General features: G+C 39.1%; 1 protein-coding gene across 4 annotated transcripts in view; it reads right to left on the reverse strand.

Annotated features, from left to right (window-relative positions):
- Positions 1-6,593: 6,593 nt before the first annotated feature.
- LOC121387322 (frizzled-5-like) overlaps positions 6,594-22,888 on the reverse strand; it is a 146,376-nt gene continuing 130,081 nt past the window's right edge. For all 4 annotated transcript variants that reach the window (XM_041518345.1, XM_041518343.1, XM_041518344.1 and 1 more), the window contains one exon: positions 6,594-10,576. In XM_041518345.1, the coding sequence (XP_041374279.1) occupies positions 8,036-9,871 (1,836 nt within the window). In that variant the 5' untranslated portion in view covers positions 9,872-10,576 and the 3' untranslated portion in view covers positions 6,594-8,035. The remainder of the gene's footprint in view (positions 10,577-22,888) is intronic.

The following is a 22,888-nucleotide window of genomic DNA, read 5'->3' on the forward strand; positions in this document are numbered from 1 at the left end:
CAATAGTTGTGTGAGCGTGTCCTACACCACATCCTTACAACTATTTCTACATATTGGATCGAAGTGTTCACGATTCGACCAATCCACTAGCCCTTGGTCTCGAATTGGGCATTTTTGGTCTGGGCTAGTGGAAATTATCAACTGTATTACTATAATATCGTACAGGGCACTAGCCAAATCTTCTGTAAGGGCTAGTGACTTTCTCAAACATTTGTCAAGCACAGGGTGTTTAAAAATACTAGGGCATTCATTAAAAGGGACTACCCTAAGTTTGTAGCCATTGTAAGATGTTTCCGATAACAGAGCCTTGTTGGCGACTACTATTTCATACTAAATACATTTCTTGTTTAGAATACCAGTGTATGTATATCGAATGTGTTTGCTGTCGAATATTCATGTTTGTAACACTCAGTTTTTACCTTAATTCGTTATATATATTTATCGTACGTACGAACGTATTGTGAGATAAAATTCGGTTTGGGCTATTACAAGCATTAGAACAACAACAAACACCTTGTAAATACAGACACTGATATTCTAAATAAGAAAATCTATTTAATTTGTATGTTACGTCATCGAAAAGACTCTATTCGTTGGAAACATTTTATAATGGTTGTAAACTCAGGACTGTCCCTTTAAAATGATTTTAACACACGTAAATGTAATTGTACTGTGTATTTGATGCGCCGGTGACTTTCTTCATTCATTAATTAAATTAGCTCATATATAAACCAACAGTCTACATTGACGCAAATATTTAGTCTATTGATCTGCTGTGAGATAGGCTGAAGGCATTATAAATTACAAATAAGATACTAAAGTACTGTCGGAAATAGAATAAAAATGATTTTCGTCGATTATTTCTTTCATATTATACTGATAAGTAAATATTTTGCAAATACCTATTCAATGATACTTTACCTAATTTAGCATTTACTTGTTTGGGCTCTCATTGATGTACAAGGTAGTGTTTACTCTTGAAATTAAACTAAAGATGTCAGTAAACAGGTTATTTGTGACCTTTATTGGAACAGACTATAACACATTTTGATTAAATTATTAATTATGACAAGCATATTTATTGAATATAAATTCAATATAAGTACATTAGAAATTTACACAATCTTGCAACAATTTAAAGGTGCTATATAATGCGAACTGTGATAAAGATTCTCCAATAAAAATGTATTTTCTACCAGTAGATAAAATTATTTCCTATAATCATTTATGGGCATATTGTTAAAGGTGTCTTCTTTAAATGTTTAATCAAAATTTTATTTTAAAAAAGGATTTGCAATAGCTGTCATTGGGCAACACTGAGATAGCACCTTTAATACCGGTATAATGGATCACTCATAATATAGTTCTTGACAGTTTTGCTCAAAAGTTAATTATAAATGACTACACATATTTTGTTTTGGAGAGGGATGGGGGCAAACCATCATCAGAAACATTCCCTCACATATTGTAACAGCCATGAAATTGACATACGTTGACCAAAATTTGTTATAGTCTGTTCCAATAAAGTGCACAAATCACCTGTTTACTGACATTTTTCTTTTAATTTCAAGAGTAAACACCACCTTGAACATCAATGAGCGCCCAAACAAGTAACTGCTAAATTAGGTAGACTATCATTAAATAGATATTTACAAAATATTTACTTGTCAGTTTAATATGTAAGAAATAATCGACGAAAATCAGTTTTATTCTATTGCCGACAGTGCTTTTGTTTTTATAGTATTCAGTTTTTTCATAGTAAATTCTACTGCTTTGTTGATCAGAGTATGGACTCGATGAATGACTGGAATGAAGGAATGTGTATCGACACCCCAGCACAAAAACACACAACGACTATTCGGTGTGAAACAAAGGTAAATAGATGAATAGGATATCATTAAAAAAATATAACTTATATTTAAAAAAACATTAATGGAATTAAAGTGTAATCTATTTATGACACATATAGGGCCAAACATTTACTATGCTTAAACACCTGCGTTTAAGAAAAAACAGGCTGCGTAAATTCAGCCCATAGTGTTTAAGCATTAACGTACAAAAACTATCATTTATAGAAATATGTATTGAAGTTTATTATCAGCTTAATTTAACAGCACAAATAATGTTTAATATTCCTGATCCCAAATGCAGTAAAACGCTAAAATTATAATAACGAAATAACCTAATCTACTTATCGATATTCTGTAATAAGTGAATAATGGATATGGTCTCACGTAATATTTATGTTATTTTATACGTTACTAAAGTCCTAACAAAGGGCTACATTAAAATTAACAATAAAATAATTAAATATTAAATATATCTTCTTGTTTAGAATATCGGTGTATGTTTATTCAAGGTGTTTTGGGTTGTCTTCATGTTTATAGTAGCTCAACTTTGTTTTATTTCAAAAGATATAGTTTTTGTAAGAAAAAAAATGTTTTGGGATATAAAATGTGGTTTGGTCTTCTACAAGCATTAGCACAACCAGAAATACACTGAACATACAGAAATTGATATTCTAAACAAGAAAATGTATTTAATATGTAATTATTTTGCTCAAAAGGATTCTATTAGAATCGTGTTACAACAGCAAGCTCAAGCTAGTCTCTTAATAATAATAATAATAATAATAATAATAATAATAATAATTTAGCACATTTTAAAGTTTAAAAAAGTTCGACAACGAATTTCCTTAAATTGTATTGTAATATTTCAAATTTGGTAACTTCAAATCGTTTGTTTAGGGAAATTATTTTATCTTAAGCGTACTCTTTAATTTAAAATTAAAGTGTGTTTTGTTTAACGACACCACTAAAGCACATTGATTTATTAATTTGCTTAATTTAAATACAATACAAATAAATGGAAATACTGAATCATCAAGCTGGAATAAAATGCTCAGAGCTCTCCTTTTCATATTATTATTGCTGTTGTTGTTGTTGTTGTTGGTTGGTTGGTTTTTGCGTTTGTTGTATTTTCCCCATCCTCTAATACTTCAGTGTTTAACATTGATAGTTTTGTTTTTCCCAATCATAGTTATTTATAACCCATTGTACACTGATGTCAGGCTTTCTGCCAGAAAATAATTTGAGGGTACTTAATAAAAACAAAATAGACCGTAAGTGCCTCATCTAGGTGGTTATGTGTTTTAATGCTTTAAAATTGGACGTTGCGTTTCATGCTTTAACAAATTTTAAACAGCAGTTTTCTTACTATCTGTGTAAAAATAAGAATATATTCATTAATTTTCTATATTTCAGGGTACGTAATTTTACTTGTCGTACCGTACCCTCTGGCAAAAACCATGGATTTTAATCATATCTGAAAACTCCACACACAACAAGATCTACTGAGACAATCATCTGTGTTTAGCCCCACCTAACAGATTCATTCATTCAACTTATTTTCGTGCTTATATCCAATTAAGGTTCAAGCACGCTGTCCTGGACACACACATCAACTAACTGTCCAGAGCAGTTGTTAGTTGGTTTGTGGTTAGTGAGAGAGAAGAGGGTGTAGTGGCCTTACACCTACCCACTCAGCCCTTAAGAACTCGCTCTGGGTTGGATCCGGTACCTGGCTGCGAACCCTGTACCTACCAGCCTGCAGTCCGATGGCTTAACCACTGCGCCACCGAGGCCGGTCTAACAGACTACAAACAGTCAGGTCTTATGGGACCGTGTTACAATGCTGTCAAACACCTAATGTATTATTAAACCGTATTAATCATCAAGCGGCCTTAAGCATGCTAACAGACATCCATTGTCCCAGTCACCCGATACAACTAAACTAACCTGTAGTAAACAACCACATGTCTGAAGAGATCATCTTACTATTTTCTCTATAGCAATCTTCTATAGTACAAAGTAACCTGTATTAAACAGCCACCTGTCTTAAGAGACCGGCTTACTATTTTATCTTCAGCAATCTTCTATAGTACAAAGTAACCTGTATTAAACAGCCACCTGTCTTAAGAGACCGTCTTACTATTTTATCTTCAGCAATCTTCTATAGTACAAAGTAACCTGTATTAAACAACCATTTGTCTTAAGAGACCATCTTACTATTTTCACTTTAGCAATCTTCTAGAGTACAAAGTGACCTTTATTAAGCAGCCACCTGGCTTTAAAGGACACCTCAATTTTCCATAAAATCATCTTATATAGTACAGACTGATCTGTATTAAAGAGCCACCTGTCAAGAAAGGATACTTTGAATTTCTTTGAAATATCTAACATAGCACAAACTGATCTGTATTATGCAGGCACTGTCTAATAGTACAAACTGATATGTGTTAAGTGGTCACCTGTCTAAAGAGGTAACCTAACTAGTGTCCTTAGTCATTTGACTGAACAAAGTTACCATATTGCTTTCCAGATCCTATCTCTGAACAAGACAGTTTAAAGGGATATTTTTTACAAGATAATTGCTTGTCTTACGCAACAAACTGTCTTGAGGGGCCACTTTTCTTAAAAATCCATTTTCATACTCTTAGTTTGTTGCTCAACACAGGTTTGAAAATTAAGTACTGTTATCTGAGTTCCGTGTTAGTATAACCGGTTATAAGTCTGCTCAAACTATAGACTTAATTCACCGGCCTCGGTGGCGCAGTGGTTAAGCCATCGGACTACAGGCTGGTAGTTACAGGGTTTGCAGCCCGGTAACAGCTCCAACCCAGAGCGAGTTCTTAAGGACTTGGGTAGGTGTAAGGCCACTACACACTCTTCTCTCTCACTAACAACTAACCAACTAACTAACCCAATGTCCTCGACACACAGCCCAGATAGCTAAGGTATGTGCCCAGGACTACAGGCTGGTAGGTACAGGGTTCGCAGCCCGGTACCGGCTCCAACCCAGAGTGAGTTCTTAAGGGCTCAATGGGTAGGTGTAAGGCCACTACACCCTCTACTCTCTCACTAACCACTAACCAACTAACAACTAACCCACTCTCCTCGACAGACAGCCCAGATAGCTGAGGTATGTGCCCAGGGCAGCGTGCTTGAACCTTAATTGGATAATAAGCACGAAAATAAATTGAAATGAAAGACTTAATTCCATACGATTTGTTTCCAGTTGGCGTTAAAACTCCCTGTGTTAACACTGTTTAATAAGGTTTACGTGCATCGATTGTTAATCTATTCTAAACAGATTTAATTGTTCTAATTCTATTATTGTGTAAGGTATTGTATTTTGAAAGAAAAGTATGTATATTAATTGTAATATACAAATTCTTATTTGTTTAAAGAAAAGTAATATTTTTATATAAACAGCAGTGATTAAAACAGATTTTTATATATTAATATGTATAAAGATAATTTATTTTCTTATAACATCTGAACATTATACATAATCCTAATGAACAACATTTTATAAAATATTTATAAGTGAAATTTACTTTAATATTAATACCAGTTTGCTTTTTATATCTAATTTGTTTTATGATCTTTAAAAAAGGAGGTACCTTTTCTAATACGATATCAATTTTAAATCTAACCTAATATTTAATCTACTAATAACTTATATTTAAATTAAGTTTTAGAAGTGAATTTTAATTCATATAAAATTTTATATTTTTATACATTTTGTATAATTTTCTAAAATCTTTATAATGGAATTTTCTTTTCTTAAAAGCACTGAATATTAGACAAGTCATTATATATCTGTTAAATAATCTTAATGTTAATAATGCACGTACATGTATATTATGATTTGTGTAAGATGTTAATACTAATGTCACATCAGCATATTATGTATAAATTTGTTAGATGTTTGTGACGGAATTTTAATTTTATTTTAAAGTCACTTGTTCTAGTTTTCGAGGTACGGTCTTCTCTTTTACGTAAAAAATATAATTCTGAGCTGATAGAAACCCCAGGACGACCAGAAAATATCACTGAATTAACAAAAAATCTAATTTAAACAAGAAGTTCTAAGTAATTTTTAATTTAATTATTGAAAATGTCGTTACAGCAAAATATAATAGGGTCCACTGGAATAACCTATGATGTCCAAATAGATAGTATTATAACAGTCGTGTATGTTAAGGTCACAATGACACACTAAATTAAAAGCCTATAATTATGATAGGCCATTAGAATATGTTGGTAAACGATGCTTTCTTAGGTATAAATATTCCACGATTGCAGAGTTAAAAATTAAAAATGTAAAAATATCATTTAACCAAAAATGTGACATCACAGATTTCTTTTTAACTCTGCCTAATATACTGAACACCAAAAGAAACGCGAACTGTTTAATATATATATATATATATATATAGTCTCATAAACATGGTTAACAGATTGTCAAAGGGACCTAAAATGTCCACAAGACATTGGTATTTTTAATAGACACAAAAACTAATTTGATTCAAACTGAATAATTTAAAATAAATTAAAGAAAACTAAATTAGTTTGCGTTTCTTTTGTTGTTTAGTATATATAAAATATAATAATTAGGACTAGTGCTTAGAGTACTTAATATTATATTTACTTTTTTTTTTTTTGCAAAACATTAAATCACTTCAACTAAATCTTGAATTAAATTCCATACAGTATTTACGACCATTAAACAAAACACAGACAAGAAAATAATTTTGACATATTTCTTTATATAATTTTAATTTATAACATCGAGACACGCAAAGTCAGCGGCGGATCCAGAAAGGACTATGGGTGTAATGGGATATTGTACTCCCCATAAATATTGGTGAGATTTTTGTATTCATCTACAATGTATTTCTGAGTAACAAATTTTTTTTTTTTTTTAAATTAAAGATATTTATAAAATAGAAAATTTAAAAAATAATAAACATAAAGAAGAGTCCTGCTGCATTTACGATTCTGGATCCGCCCCTGACAATACAATGGAATTATTATCTTTGTACAGTATACAAAAAAAAAAGTGTTTAAAATATATATACACGCGTTCTTCCCATTTCCTATCACACTTTTGATTCGTTTCAACATCCGTGTGCATTACCAGTCTTGTCCGTATTGCAATATGTCACATATATGTCAGTGTAAATTTTAAATACGTATGATCCATATAGACAATACAGAAATCTACACATGACTGTACACAATCTCATTCGAACGTGCGAAACAATGATAGTCTATAAAATTTCGTTGCCATGGTATTGCAAGTACGTTGCTTAACAACAAACAAAACAAAAATAATCCTACTTTTATCCTTCTTCTTTTTTCTTTTTTTAGATCGATGTATCGCTCAAGACACCATAAAAACCCGTTTGTTTTGTAAAAATCGTTTTGTTAATTTGTTTTTATTTTGTTGTCTTTTTACAAAAAAACGGTTTCTTAAAATGCACGTAATTCAATTTCGAAACTCACACACCAATTGTTTTGGGTTTTTCCCTTCTCAAACTTGCGCCATTGTCTGTTTGAGTTTTCTATTTTCTACACTTCTACCCGTGAACCCAAATCCACAGAAAACTAACATTCTCAGAAATTGAGGGTTTTTTCCTTTTTCTTCAAGGCGCCCGCCACTGAGATTTTGTACTTTACTCCATTTTCCTACATTCTTGTTTGTGCATCATAGTTTCACAGAAAACAAACATCCTGGGTGTTTGTTTAACTACAAGTATTGTTTGAATGCCTTTTTGGGGTGGTACTTTTTCTTTATTTTCCTACATGTTCTTTGTATACAAAAATACATACCAATCGAATCTTCAGAGCGATTTTCTTTTTTTAACGAAACGTCATTATTTTTCGTTATTTTGTCAATAGAACGCACTTATCTTTCACAATTTTTCATTATTTCTCAAAAACACTCTCCGTGCACCCAAAAACACATAGAAAAGGAAACATTTGGACCTTTATTTTTCATTTGACGAGGCGCCATTGACGTTTTGTAACTTTCTGCCATTTCCTTCATTTTATCTGTGCGCACCACAGAAAAAAAATACCACATACACATTTCCATGAAATGTTTATATATACACTTTGAGTCTTTTTGAGTATTATACTCTACCGATAAATGCACCAGAAAAAACACAAAACAATCTCGTCTCATTTCAGACATGACTAAGAGGCTGTGCCTTCGCCGCCTGATACGAAGGATTCGAGTACTTGGCCATCCTGCTAGGATGACTGTACGAGTGTTTGTTACACAGTTTGCCGTCGAACAGCTTCTTCCACGAGTCGACGGTCTTTCCAGTCCATATCCAGAAACCGGACGTGATCCCGACCACAAGACACATAAAATATTTTAACATAAACACAGAGTAGTCCGGTGTGGCGCCGGACACTTCGCCCGGACACTGACATGTTCTCGTCCTCTCCCACTTTTCGCGCAGGTGCTGTTCGTAGAAGTAACACGCTATGACAATTGTGGCCGGAACCGTGTACAGCACGGAGAAGACGCCGATTCGAATCATCAGCCTCTCCAGCTTGTCCGTTTTCCCGCGACCTTGCTGCTTGATCACGTTCCGGATTCGGAATAAGGAAACGAAACCGGCGAGCAAGAACGACATCCCGATGATCAAGTACACGAACAGCGGCGCGAGAACGAAGCCGCGAAGGTTTTCCAGGTTCTCGTTCCCTACGTAGCAGATTCCGGCGATCGGGTCGCCGTCCACAGAAGACATCGCCAGAACTGCGATGCTCTTGACGCTAGGGATGAGCCAGGCGGCGAGGTGGAAGTACTGCGAGTAGCTGGCGATCGCCTCCTGTCCCCACTTCAGCCCCGCCGCCAGGAACCAGGTGAAAGACAAGATGACCCACCAGATGGACGAAGCCATCCCGAAGAAGTAGATGAGGAGAAAGACGACAGTGCAGACGGCGGGTCCCGTGGTCTCGTAGCGAATCATCTTGCCGTCGCAGGCGACGTCCTCGTGTCCCATGATGAGGCGGATGATGTAGCCGATGCTGACCATGAAGTAACAGGCGCTGAGGAAGATGATGGGTCGCTCCGGGTACTTGAATCGCTGCATGTCGATGAAGAAGGTGCTCACCGTCATGGAGGTGGAGATGCAGCACAGAATGGACCACAAACCGATCCAGAATGTCGCGAAGGTCTTCTCGTCCTGTCCGAAGTAAGGACTGTAGCAGTTGACAGCGCAGTTGAGGATCCCGCCCGTGGATATTCTGTTGAACTCCCCGTTCGACTCCGACGTGATGGGCACCAGCGGAGGGAGGCACCCGCACACGCAGGTCTTCTCCGTCGATCGCCCGGCCCCGGCGGCCACACCGGATCCCCCAGACCTACCGGGAATAGGTCGAATGCCGTGCTGCCCGTCACGAGGCTTGATCCCAGGAATCACCGGGTGCTGGATTCCGTGTCCCCTGGGTTGGGTTATCACCCCTGGTGAACCACCCTCCCCGGGCCTCGTTGTGGAGACTCCGTACTTCCCAGAAGGTGACGGGGTCTGTCTGTCCGTCGTGTTTGCGTCCATGCACAGAAATTCTTTGTCGCCGTATTGCGGCAACGGTTTGCAGTCCATCCTCTCTGGCCAGGCGAATCCATACTGTCTCATTAAAGGCGCACACCCGGCTTTGGCCCGCTCGCAGACGGACCGACACGCCGGCAAGGGCTTTTTGTAATTTGTCACACAGATGGGTGCGTACATGCTGCACAGAAAGAATTTCAGATCCGGAGAGCATTGGATTTCGACGAGGGGCCAGAACTGGTGAACCTCTAAGCCAGCCTCTTCTTGGGTTTCGTGGTTGAACTGGTTCGGCATGTACGTGTAGTTGTATCCAATCCCTTTGCACATCGGAATCGAAATCTCCTGACATTTCCTCTGCTGCTCCCCTCCCTCCGTTAATCCGTTTAGGCTAACCAGAATTAACAGCGGCAGCAGACACAAGAGTTTGCTCCTCGTTGGAACCATATTTTTTAGTCGATGCATTTTCTCTCTCCTTTTTTGTTGGTGTTGTTTGGTTTCTTTTTGGTGGGAGTTAAATCACAATTTAAAATAATAATAATAATATCCAGCTAAGGAAAGAACACTTCACTGTTGTACTCTATATCCATTGTTAATCGCCACTGTGGTCATCATGTCTGGTATTTTTTCCAAGGGCGAGCTCTTTTGTGTTTCATATTAACATCGATCGTACTCGATCCACGCAAAACGCACTAAAACCGTCTCCTTCGATCGTAGTCTTCAAACTAATTCGCGGATTAAAAATTAAAAAAGAAAAAACCTCTTCACCGGAATGAGGTGCTTTTTCACTTTCGGAGGAATTTAATATTACAGCAGTACAATAATGGCATCAGATACAGTTCCCCAGTAACCGAAATTTATATCAGCGAATAAGAGAAACACAACAACTAAAAAAAACAAAACACTGGCTTGAGCTCTCGATCACAAAGACTGATTCCTCCTTTGAAGCAGCGACGATGATTCCACGTCTGTCTCTGATACATTTATCTATTTCTCCCACTTCTCTCGCTCTCCTGTCAGATTATGGGGCAATCGGGATGATGTCTGCTGTCACTGGAAGACCGTGCAGCCAATGGAATTGCCGCTACGTCTAATTACACGAAATAGGCGGAGCTGGGAGTTCCTGAGTTTTGGTCGAACCGTGGCGGTCGGGCTTCGAGCGGAGGTAATCTGAAAATAAAGATATAGCATCTTATATTAACCGTGAAGCTGTCAAGACGTGTTTATTTGTCTAACAAGAAGTGTAAGTAGGAGGGCGTCTCTTCGCCATGAAAAGTAACCACGGGCTGGCTCGTCTTGAAAAGAAGTTTGGGTTCATTAAAAGACATTTCTCTTGTGGACGGCCCGTCTTGTTCAAACAAGAGATTCGGGCCGGTGAAATAAAAAAGAAAAAAAAAGCCTCTGAATGTCACAGCATGTAGCCTAGTTGGTTATCGAGACTGTCTATTTACTTCACTAAAGATTTCTTTTGTCGGCGACTCAATATAGAGGACTTTTCATTCATCGTCCGGGCTGCTGCGAGCGCAACGAATGGGGGGTAGTTAGGCCAAATAATCGCGCTTCCAGAAGTTTGAAAGGCTTGGCGACAATGCGACAGAGACCCTGAGCGCACACGGTGACAAAGTCATCAAACTATTTGCTGAAAAAAAAAATGCTCCCGTCAAAAGAATTACAAGTTGGGAGAATGCAAAACATAATACTGTGTACACATACCAGAACAAAAAATGCCCCCGGGCGAAACAGGAACGACATCACGAATCGGTTGGTTCGCGGAACACGGCACCCCGGGTAGCACGGTCGTACTAAGCACGTGGTCTTGTTATGAGTGTACGTATGTGTTAAGAGCAACGCCACGCAAGCCGCTCATTAAAAGTGGTTCAATATTTGCGTATGTGCGGAAAGGACTAAATATGTCCGGGTCTTTTTTCTATCATTTTTTTTGGCTCTCTTTCAAAGTGTATGTTGGATGTGATACCAGAGTGGGTATATTTTAAGATATAGTTAATTTTGTCACATAACACTTTTAAAACTAAATAATAGCGACAGTAGCGGCAGTAATATCATGTCGTGATAAAAACCACGACACCTGTAATAACCGATGCAACAAAAGTTTTTGAAAACATTTATAAAATGTCAAATATATGTAATCAATATTTAGAAGATTTGATATATATTTTTGTATTATGATGTATTATTTCACCAACAATGATAATCTAATATCATGATAATAACAACAACTATAAATATATTAATAGTAATTGGAAATATTTATTAAATGTCAAACGTATTTAATAAGGTGGGGCTTTTTTTACAGGCGCTTATGCGGGGTATGTGTGTGTGTGTGTGTGGGGGGGGGGAGGCTTCGGGGGTCTGACATCAGCATCTCCACCAACCTCGCTCCGAGCGAATTTGCTTTAAAAATAAATTTTCGTGGGGAGAGGGGGCATGATTCGACCCCCAACCCCTAGTAATTTTGCCTGCCTGTCTAGACACCCCCATACACCCAACAATTTCCTGCACCCAGGTATGCTGTATTATGATTGAAACATTTATTTTTAAAAGGCAAAGTAAAAAGCATGGAGTCCATTTAAATGACACCATGTTTGTAACTCAAATTATTCATTTTGTACATTCAGTGTTTGTTTGTATGGTTTACATTGTTTAACGACGTCACTAGATTAGTTAATAATCAGCTATTGGATGTTAAACATTTGTAAGTCTTTTAGAGGAAACCGGCTACAGGGTCGTACCCTGATCAAAATCCGGGGGGGGGGGGGGGGGGGGGGGGGGGGCGCACTACTTTTTAACAAATGAAACGCTATACAAATTAAACCCTGAGATGTGTATACTGTTTTCTAGAGTTAAAAAAAATTAGTAAGATTCTCAGGGGGGCAACTGCCCTGGGCTACATATTTCCGGTAATATCAAGGAATTTTTTTATATGCATCATCCCACAGAAAGGACAGCACATACCACGACTTTTGATATACCAGTCGTGGATCACTGGTTGGGACAAGAAAACACCAAGGCGATTCGATCCTTTCACCTAAGCCCCTCAAGCGAGCGCTCTACCGTCTCAACTAGATCCCCCCTCCCCCCCCCCCCCCCCCCCCCCCCCCCCGTAGTCTCGATGTTTTCTTGATTGTCGCAGAACCCCAAAGACAGTGACTTGGTATCATCGTTTGCCAATAACAGTTGTCCTTACCCCCAAGAAAAAGAAATAAGAAAGGCAGGGAGAACAACCTCAAATTCTGGCAAAACAATAGAAAAAATTCGGGCAAAATGAGCTGGCCTGAACACTTTTTACCGTGTATTTCCATCAATCTACCCACAAAATTAGTTGTAATCCATGTACGTAAAAATGCGTGGCGATGTGTTTGTGCTCCCCCCCCCCCCCCCACCCCTACAAAAATGGGAGTCCGTGCGCCTATAAAAACTATCATCTGTCTATTTGGATTAGGTTTTTGTTCTATTCTATTTAGTTTTGTTTTTGTTATTGTTTAATGGGGATGGGGTGGGGGGTGGTTATGTTCTTTCTTCTTCTTTTTTTTGGAGGGGGGGGGGTTGTTGAGTTTTTATTTTCGTTTTAATACCCCTCAGCCTAACCCCAATTATTTTCGGTCAGGTGTGACGGTGGTGGATACATTTCCGTAGCAGTTTGACGTCACAAATATCAGGGGCGTACCTAGACCCCTTGCGCGGAATGGGGGGGGGGGCAATTAAAAATACTAAATGTCCTTTTTCAATATTATTTTTCTCGACTGGTATATCAAAGGCCATGGTATGTGCTATCCTGTCTGTGGGATGGTGCATATCAAAGATCCCTGGCTGCTAATCGAAAAAGAGTAGCCCATGAAGTGGCGACAGCGGGTTTCCTCTCTCAATATCTGTGTGGTCCTTAACCATATGTCCGACGCCATATAACCGTAAATAAAATGTGTTGAGTGCGTAGTTAAATAAAACATTTCTTTCTTTTTTTCTGTTTCAATATCTGTGTGGTCCTTAACCATATGTCTGACGCCATATAACCGTAAATAAAATGTGTTGAGTGCGTCGTTAAATAAAACATTTCCTTCCTTTTTTTTTACTCTCCCCTTAATGATTTTATGCCAGGTGTGACCATGGATATATTTACGCCATCCCACCTTCTCCCACTATGGCTATGAAACAAAAGCTGTCACCGTACCATTTTAGACTGCAGATACACCCAACGTCAACAACACTAAAACCGGAGTAAAAAAATTTAATAATTCCAGTTTCACACGAAAACTAACTTCACACTATCTGTTATCGACGGTCCCCAGATAACGCCCTATTGCTCGGAAAGGTCCTCAAAGAATTCGGGGGGCAGCAATCATTGTTACATTGTGCCAATTACCAGTCGACGGTCTTTGAAAACCAGTCGGTAGATTATTTCCCAGATTATCACCCATTGGGCTCCATGGGCTCGCTTGTAGGGGAGTCTTCACACCTCTTTTCGTTTCGGTAAATATTCGCGAAAATTTTGCTAATAACCCAAAGGGCGGTCCAAGTCAGATGTCTACTGTATAGTCGGTACCAACAGTTCAGGGACTTCGTGTTTCTAATAACCCTGTCCCCGAGCGAGGATAGTTATAGAGACTTTTGTCGTGTCTAGAACCCGGCCTCGGGCGTGTAACAGGCCAGTGCTACATGAACGTAAATGCCATGGTTTAAACGTAAAAGTCTAGAATCAAGTGTTTAAGCTTCATAACAATGTTTAAAATGAAAGGGAATGTTTCAATCCCTGGCTGTTTAATATAATACTTAATTATTTAACTCCTCTTTGATCATAATATCGGGGAGGAATCTAGCTGTCTCGGTGGTGTCGTGATTAAGTCATTGGACACAAGGCTGGTAGGTACAGGGTTCGCAGCCCGGTACCGGCTCCCACCCAGAGCGAGTTTTAACGACTCAGTGGGTAGGTGTAAGACAATTACACCCTACTTTTCTCTCATAAAACCATTAACAACCAACTCACTGTCCTGGACAAACAGCCCAGATAGCTGAGGTGTGTACCCAGGATTGCGTGTTTGAACCTTAATTGGATATAAGCACGAAAATAAGTAGAAAAAAATAAAGCCCAGTCGATAGAGCGTTCGCCCGAGGTCTAACCATCATCAATATATACCATCACAAAATTAATCCACGTATCTGATCTGAAGAGACAAAACACATTTTTAAGAAATACTGTAGCCATGTTGTTTACACTGGTACTAAATTATGTGCTATTCTAAGTAACACACTGTCAAGTACAGCAAGTTAGTTTTCATTGGTGATAATGTTAACATTTTGTAATGAAACTGATCTAAACAATGTATCGATCCTCTTGGATACATACAAAAAGTGTGGTTCCTTACATTTTATTTACCTGCAAAAAATAGGATAGCACTTGACATTTGAGATAATTAAATAACGTGAATATTATATATATTTATTTATTTTTAATTTAAAAAAATATATATGTATATTAGCAACCTCCAGTTTTATTTTGCAGATTGTAACTGTTAGCATTTTTCAATAGTACACTAAAGAATATATATTAATTTATTTGAAATAGTTTATGGTAGTTGCAAACAAACAGATTACAAATTACATGTTATTAATTATTAATAGTGATTATAAAGAGTCTTGGACATATTAGGGGGGGGGGAGTAACTAACTTACTTTCTACTTCCTAGTATTTTTGGTACAAATTTACAGACCATACGGCAGTAGGGCTAGTAGTTTTGTAACCATGGATAGTGGATTTTGAAAATTACTGATCCCATGGCTAGTGGATTTTTAGAAAATTCTAGAAGTCCTGACATTGAGTTATTTCTCGTTCCAGCCAGTGCACTACGATTGATATATCAAATACCATGGTATATACTATCCTGTCTGTGTGATGGTGCATATAAAACACCACTTGGCGTTGCTGCTAATCGAAAAGAGTAACCCATGGAGTGGCAATATCGGGTTTTCCCTTGAATTATCTTTGCGGTCCGACGCCATTACCATTCCCCGCAATGTGCACATTATATTATTTTATTTATAAATATGTATGTATGCCTACAAAATGTATATTTTTTGGCCAAATAAAATGTATCTATATAACCGTAATTAAAATTTGTTGAGGGCGGAGTTAAATAAAATATTCCTTCCTTCGTCAAAACCAAAAGTACAGTTACTTACAGTGTTTCTAACAGGACAATGTACCTTTAAAAGTAGACTAGAATACTTGTCGTACAGTATACCCTTGAGACACGTGTCGACTCCCCCATGGGGATAACCTCTCGCTCCGCTAAACGCCTGGCGCCGGCGACGTGTAAACAACGTGCAAACGAAAACATAAACACACAGTGGGGGAGGGCGACACGGGCGTGAAAGAGGGGGGAGATAGGGGAGATTATGTACACAGGAGCAAGCTGAGCAGGCAACAAAAATACACTTGGAAAGATAACCCGGAAACTGACTGCTAGGCGAAAATAACCTCGAAACTAAAACGCGTTTCCTGTCGTCCCCCCGGGGAGGTGGGTTTGTGGGTGGGTGATCACTGATGGCACAGACGCGTGTGTAGGGGCGAGTGTTTTGGGCATCGAAAGCCCTTTCTGCTCAATCACATTTTCTTGTTTTTGTTTCTATATATTTTCCGGAGAGCATGACTTCGCACGCCAGTCTAGACCCCCCCCCCCCCCCCCCCCCCCCCCCCCCCCCCCCCCCCCCCCACCCCCCTCCACCCCCCCCCCCCAACTAATATACCTGTACACGCACCTGGGGCGGGAGAGAACGTGATAAATACACGATATACGTATATAGTGTTCAGGGCCGTAGATAGGATTTTTTTGGGGGGTGAGTAGGGTGGCAGATGAATTTTTGGAAAGAACGAGCATGGAAGGCGCAAAAATTAATACTGGGGGTCCGGGGGCATCCCCCCCCCCCCCCCTCACACACACCCCACTCCCGGAAAATTTGAAATTAGAGTCTATGAAATACCACTTAGCAGCTATTTTAGGGAACTTACATACTTAAAATGTCAATATCACTAACCAGTAATTTTGTTAGAACCGGCCCTGGTATTACGTCATGGACCGATAATAATGATGCTATTATGCTGCCATTTCTACTACTAATGATGACAGGTGCGTTAAATAGTGGCGCCATATAAGTTTTTAACTCGGGAGGGGTGGGAGTGGAATGATGCTATAATTATCTGAAAGTCTGGGGGTTTTTTATAACTACAAATGTAATCATCACCATTACGATCAAAATTACGACCACCACCTAAACTACAAACATAAGCACCACCATTACGATAAAAATTACGACCACCGCCTAAACTAAAAATATAATCGTCACCATTACGATCAAAATTACGACCACCGCCTAAACTACAAATATAACCATTACAATTACGATCAAAATTACGACCACCGTCTAAACTACAAATATAATCATCACAATTACGATCAAAATTACGGCCACCGCCTAAACTACAAATATAATCATTACAATTACGATCAAAATTACCACCACCGTCTAAACTACAAATATAATCATCACAATTACGATCAAAATTACGGCCACCGCCTAAACTACAAATATAATCATTACAATTACGATCAAAATTACGACCACCGTCTAAACTACAAATATAATCATCACAATTACGATCAAAATTACGGCCACCGCCTAAACTACAAATATAATCATTACAATTACGATCAAAATTACCACCACCGCCTAAACTACAAACATAATCATCATCAGGCATATTCTTAAAACAAAGTTTAAGAACTGTGGGGTTTTGGGCTTGTTTGGGTTTATTCTTTTTCTTTTCTTTTCTTTCTTTCTTTCTTTCTTTCTTTCTTTCTTTCTTTCTATTTTTTTTTTTTGGGGGGGGGGGTGCTGTTGTTGTTTGATTGGGGTTTTTTTGGGTTTTTTTTTGGGGGGGGGTTCTTTGTTGTTGTTTTTTTTGGGGGGGGTGTTAGGGGATCGTTTTATGTTTTACGAAGAGACTGGGTTGCAGTCTGGTTGAAAACGAAAGCACAACATTGCAATCCTTTGCATCAATACGTATATACATACTAGCCGTCATTAATAACGCAATTTCCTTTTGTCAAAATAATATACGTTCCGGTTGGACTTCGTTGACGCTATTCGTCAATGTACATGGTACAGTGGTACACATTATTTCAGCAGCATGTAAAGGTCGACTTCCGGCCTGTTCCCAACATAAGGGGAACAACGCTAAAAACGCATTATCCGGTAAATCGCGCACACGCAACCACTTGGCGAAATAACACTTTGCACGTGCATTTCCTGATACCCGGGCACACTCAGAACACGCGGGTGGCAATGAGTATCTCACTCCTACACGATGCCTCGGTTGAACAACGCCGATCGGAATCAAGCCATTGGCTTGTCGAATGCCGGAAACTCGCAATTGTGGGTAGCACAACGGTTCCACGTGCACCCGTCAACCATTAATCGGCTCCTCAACCGATATCAGATGACAGGGACCGTCAATGACCGCCGTCGTTCGGGCACACCACGCGTAACGACCAATAGACAGGACCGGAACATACGGTTGCGGCACCTGCGCAATCGGTTTTTGACAGCCACAAGCACTGCCAGGACTGAAGTGGGAACCAGGGGACGACTCATCAGCGCCCGAACTGTCCGGAGACGTCTTGCCGCAGCACGACTGCATTGCCACCGACCCTACCGTGGCCTTATCCTCCTGCACAGACATCGTCAAGCAAGACTCTTATGTGCAGGAATGGTGGGCATTTGCAACCCAGGAGATGGTGAGATGTCATCTTCTCGGATGAATCGAGATTTAACGTGAGTGTCACGGACAGACGTCGTTGCATTTACCGCCGTCGTGGAGAACGTGTCGCGCAGGCCTGTGTTCTGGAGAGGGACCGCTACGGGGGCGGCGGAGTCATGGTTTGGGGCGCCATCAGTGCTGACTTCCGGTCCGAACTCGTGGTGGTACAGGGAAACCTTAATGCGCAACACTACGTCGACAACATCCTGCGGCCGGTCCCCCTCCCATTGATGAGACGGCATGGCGGAAACAGGCTCGTCTTCCAGCAAGACAACGCTCGGCCGCACACTGCCAGGCGTACACAGGCGTTTCTTCGTGCCCACCATGTCACTGTGTTGGACTGGCCAGCAGTTTCCCCGGACATGAACCCAATAGAGCACATGTGGGACGAGCTGGGACCTCGTGTTCAAAACCAACCGAATCCACCACAGAACTTCGCTGAGCTGCAGCAGGCATTGCAGCATCACTGGGCAGCCATCCCACGACGTGTGGTGAGGCGCCTGTGCATGTCCATGCCTAGGAGGCTGCAGGCGTGCATCGTAGCACATGGAGGTCACACGAAATACTGACCCCCATGACGTTGACATCACCAGAGACGTTATGCGCGATTCACTGTTGGCGGCTGACAGTGCCAGTCAGATGGGCCAGTGGTTGGTCTCACTGGTGGTATCGGTTTCATTTTTGTGGGATCTCGCATAATAAAATAAACCATGATCATTTCCGAGATTGCGAACAAACTAAACGTGTCCAAAATTAACATTTTTGTTTTAAAAGCAACAACCATGGCACAAATATTGGCGCCAGTTCCAGAACGAGTATTATACCCTGTGGTCAATAAAGAACTGCACTAAAACATGGAACCAATGCTGGAGTCGAAACCTGAACCATTCTGGCCTGGATATAAAAAATATTCCGAGTTCTAGAATATTGGCTGAAACGAAATCATTTTAAACTATAGGCTAATAAATAGCGCCTGTGTATATTATCTAAAACGAAGACGTTTGGTTGTAGCAGAGCAGCAACTGAATACAGAGACGGATCGGAGGGGGAGGGGGCAGGGGCCCGAGCCCCCCTAAATTTTGCGACAGTTACAATTTTATTATATATTAATTTCCATCCCCCTCCAAACTTCCCCCAGAGTTCCCTTGGCATTCCACCTAATGTCATTGGGGCCCCCCTAAATGGATTTTCTGGATCTGTCACTGGAATATGGTTTATTAAACTGGAATCTTATAATAGCAGACACGGCGGAAGCAAGTAGACATATTGGGGGTTGGGAGATGACTGAGATCGAGGGCGCAAAGCAAAGTTTCTAGTGGGATTCAGTAGTACGCTCCTTCATAAAAAATTTAAAACTAAATGTCCTGAAATGCAATTTTCTGCATTCTACAAGTAAAATATTCATCTCTGCCTTAAGATTTACTACCAATAAGATATTTTTTTTTTTTATTCAGAATATGCCTGAATAGCACCGGAATGTATTATTTTAAAACGAAGATACTGATTGAAACATCAGCATCAAAGAATATTGACCAAAACGGAATAATTATTTTATTCATTTGTGAGTTTATATATATGAAATAAATGGGGATCATAGCCGGTAAACAAAAGTGTTGTTGAAGAAGCATATTTGTTTCCCTATGTACAACTATTTTTGAACGGGCTGGGGCGGGAATTAGCCCAGTGGTAAAGCGCTCGCTTGACGCGCGGTGGGACCATTCGGCGGTGGGACCATTCGGCTATTTCTCTTTCCAACTACGAGAATAATTTGTTTTGTTTAACGACACCATTGGAGCACATTTACTAATTAATATCAGCTATTGGGTGTCTAACGTATGAGAATAGGGGCGGGACGTAGCCCAGTGGTAAAGCACTCGCTTGATGCGCCGTCGGTGTGGGATCGATCCCCATCGGTGGGCCCAGTGGGACATTTCTCGTTCCAGCCAGTGCAACACGACTTGTATATCAAAGGCCGTGGTATGTGCTATCATATCTGTGGAATGGTGCATATAAAAAAAATCACTTTCTGCAAATGGAAAAATGTAGCGAGTTTCCTCTCTAAGACTATAATATGTCAGAATTACCAAATGTTTGACATCCAATAGCCTATGATTAATAAATCAATGTGCTTTAGTGGTGTCGTTAAACAAAACAAACTTTAAACTATTGTTGACAGATTATTAAAAAAGGAAAACATTGCAACTACATAACCTCTTACATCTATATTTTGTAAATAAAAAATAAATAAGTAAGTAAATAAGTAAATAAATAAATAAATAAATAAAAGAATGTCTCAAAATTACATTTTACCTTGAAATGATTCCCCGCAGTTTACGAATGTCCACAACACACGGTCAAGAATTCACGTCTGCTAAATAATTGCAAGAAACCGTGTCCACGTTCAAAACAACCTAACGATTAGCAAACTGGTGTCTTATCGGGAACAAAGGTCTACCCAGAGAGAATGAGGTGACCGAACGCTATATTAAATCCGATATAGCCATATTATTACGTAATCTCGATGTCGTTACGAGATTTGTTAAAGTCTCGGGAAATCTCGAGCTGGCGAGACCTGACCTAGGTGCTTAACCGTGTCGATGGATTAGGACTCGGCTATTGTGGGGTTATTAAATGGCTTACAGGCTCGCTCACAGAGTACAATTGGTTATAATTGTCAGCTAAACAGAAAAACAAAAAATATATTGTAGAACCACGTACTCCAACAAGGGAATTTTATAAGCCAATTTGCATAGCTCCATGCCAAACATTTGGTTTTCGAATCAAGCATTGCAAGTACATATCGCTGTAAAGCCAATTAAAATGAGTGGAACCTACGCTACACAAACATGTTGCTAATATACTTCGTGAGATGGTCGAGTAGGCAAAGCGCTGAGGTACAAATCCACTTGTCATTCCTTTCACTCGCAGGAGCGGGTCTTACAGTTCAAAGGGGGTAGGGGAGAAATCATTTTGTTGGTGGTAGTGGGTTTTTTGTTTGTTTGTTTTTGCTTTTGTTTTTTGTTTTGTTCTGTTTCTTTTTGTTGTTGTTGATCTGAAGTTGTGTTACGGTAAAGTGTTAAAATATTTCTCAAATCTAAACTATAAAGGTACCAGTAGATTACTACCACCACTATTACGGCCACCGCCTAAACTACAAATATAATCACCACCATTACGATCAAAATTACGACAACCGCCTAAACTACAAATGTAATCATCACCATTACGATCAAAATTACGACCACCGCCTAAACTACAAACGTAATCATCACCATTACGATCAAAATTACGACCATCAACTAAACTACAAACATAATCATCACCATTACGATCAAAATTACGACCAAATAAACTACGACCACCCATTACCGCCTAAACTACAAATGTAATCATTACCATTACAATCAAAATTACGACCACCGCCTAAACTACAAATGTAATCATCACCATTACGATCAAAATTACGACCACCGCCTAAACTACAAATATGACCATCACCATTACGATCAAAATTACGACCACCGCCTAAACTACAAATAAATCTACAAATACGACCACCGACCATCACCATTACGATCACAAATATTACGACCACGATCAAAATTACGACCACCGCCTAAAATACAAACATAATCAGCTATATTACGATCACTATAAAGGCCACCATGACAACCACAATCTAAACTCCAAACTTCATCACAACCATGATGATCACTATGACAACCACAAAATAAACTACCACCACCACTGTCACTACATTACCGTCACACAAGCAACACAATCACAATCATTATCACTTCGACCACCATAACCCACACTGCCTCTACTACTACTACTACTACTACTACTACTATTACCACCACCACCACCACCCCCTCCTCCACCAATACCATTTTATACCCCTTCTTGGATCCTCAGAATGGTAACTCTCCTTCGCTTACTTGTCTTAAAGGGACATTCCTGAGTTTGCTACATTTTTAAAGATGTTATTGACTAACAGAGACTTTTTAACGATTGTAATTACATATCAAATATATTTTTCTGTATAAAATATTAGTGACTGTATAATAAACGTCATTCTGATTGTTCTCATATTTGTACTAGGTTAAATTTCATTTTATTTCCTAAAATAATTGTTTTTCGTACGTACGAAATTATTTGAAGACGAAATCCAGTTTGAGCTTCTTACAAATATTGAGATGACCAGAAACACATTGAATATACAGACACTGATATTCTAAACAAGAAAATATATTTAATATGTAAGTTTAATCGTAGAAATACTTTTTTAGTCGGAAACATCTTACAATGCAACAAACTCAGGAATGTCCCTTTAAGTAGTGTTCTTGTGTGGATGATAATAAAACTAGAAATTTGCTGTGACTGAATGTGGTGTTGGAATTTGTTTATATAATATTTGCTAATGGTTTATCTATCTGTCTACTGTTTGGGATCAACCCCCGTCGATGGGCCCGTTGAGCTATTTCTCGTTCCAGCCAGTGCACCACGACTGGTATATCAAATGAAGTGGTATGTCTATGGGATGGTGCATATAAAAGATCCCTTGTTACTAATGAAAAACGCAGCGGGTTTCCTCTAAGACATCCAGTAGCCGATCATTAATAAATCAATGTGCTCTAGTGGTGTTGTTA

Source organism: Gigantopelta aegis, chromosome 13 (assembly GCF_016097555.1).
Source record: "Gigantopelta aegis isolate Gae_Host chromosome 13, Gae_host_genome, whole genome shotgun sequence".
Lineage (NCBI taxonomy): Eukaryota > Metazoa > Mollusca > Gastropoda > Neomphalida > Peltospiridae > Gigantopelta > Gigantopelta aegis.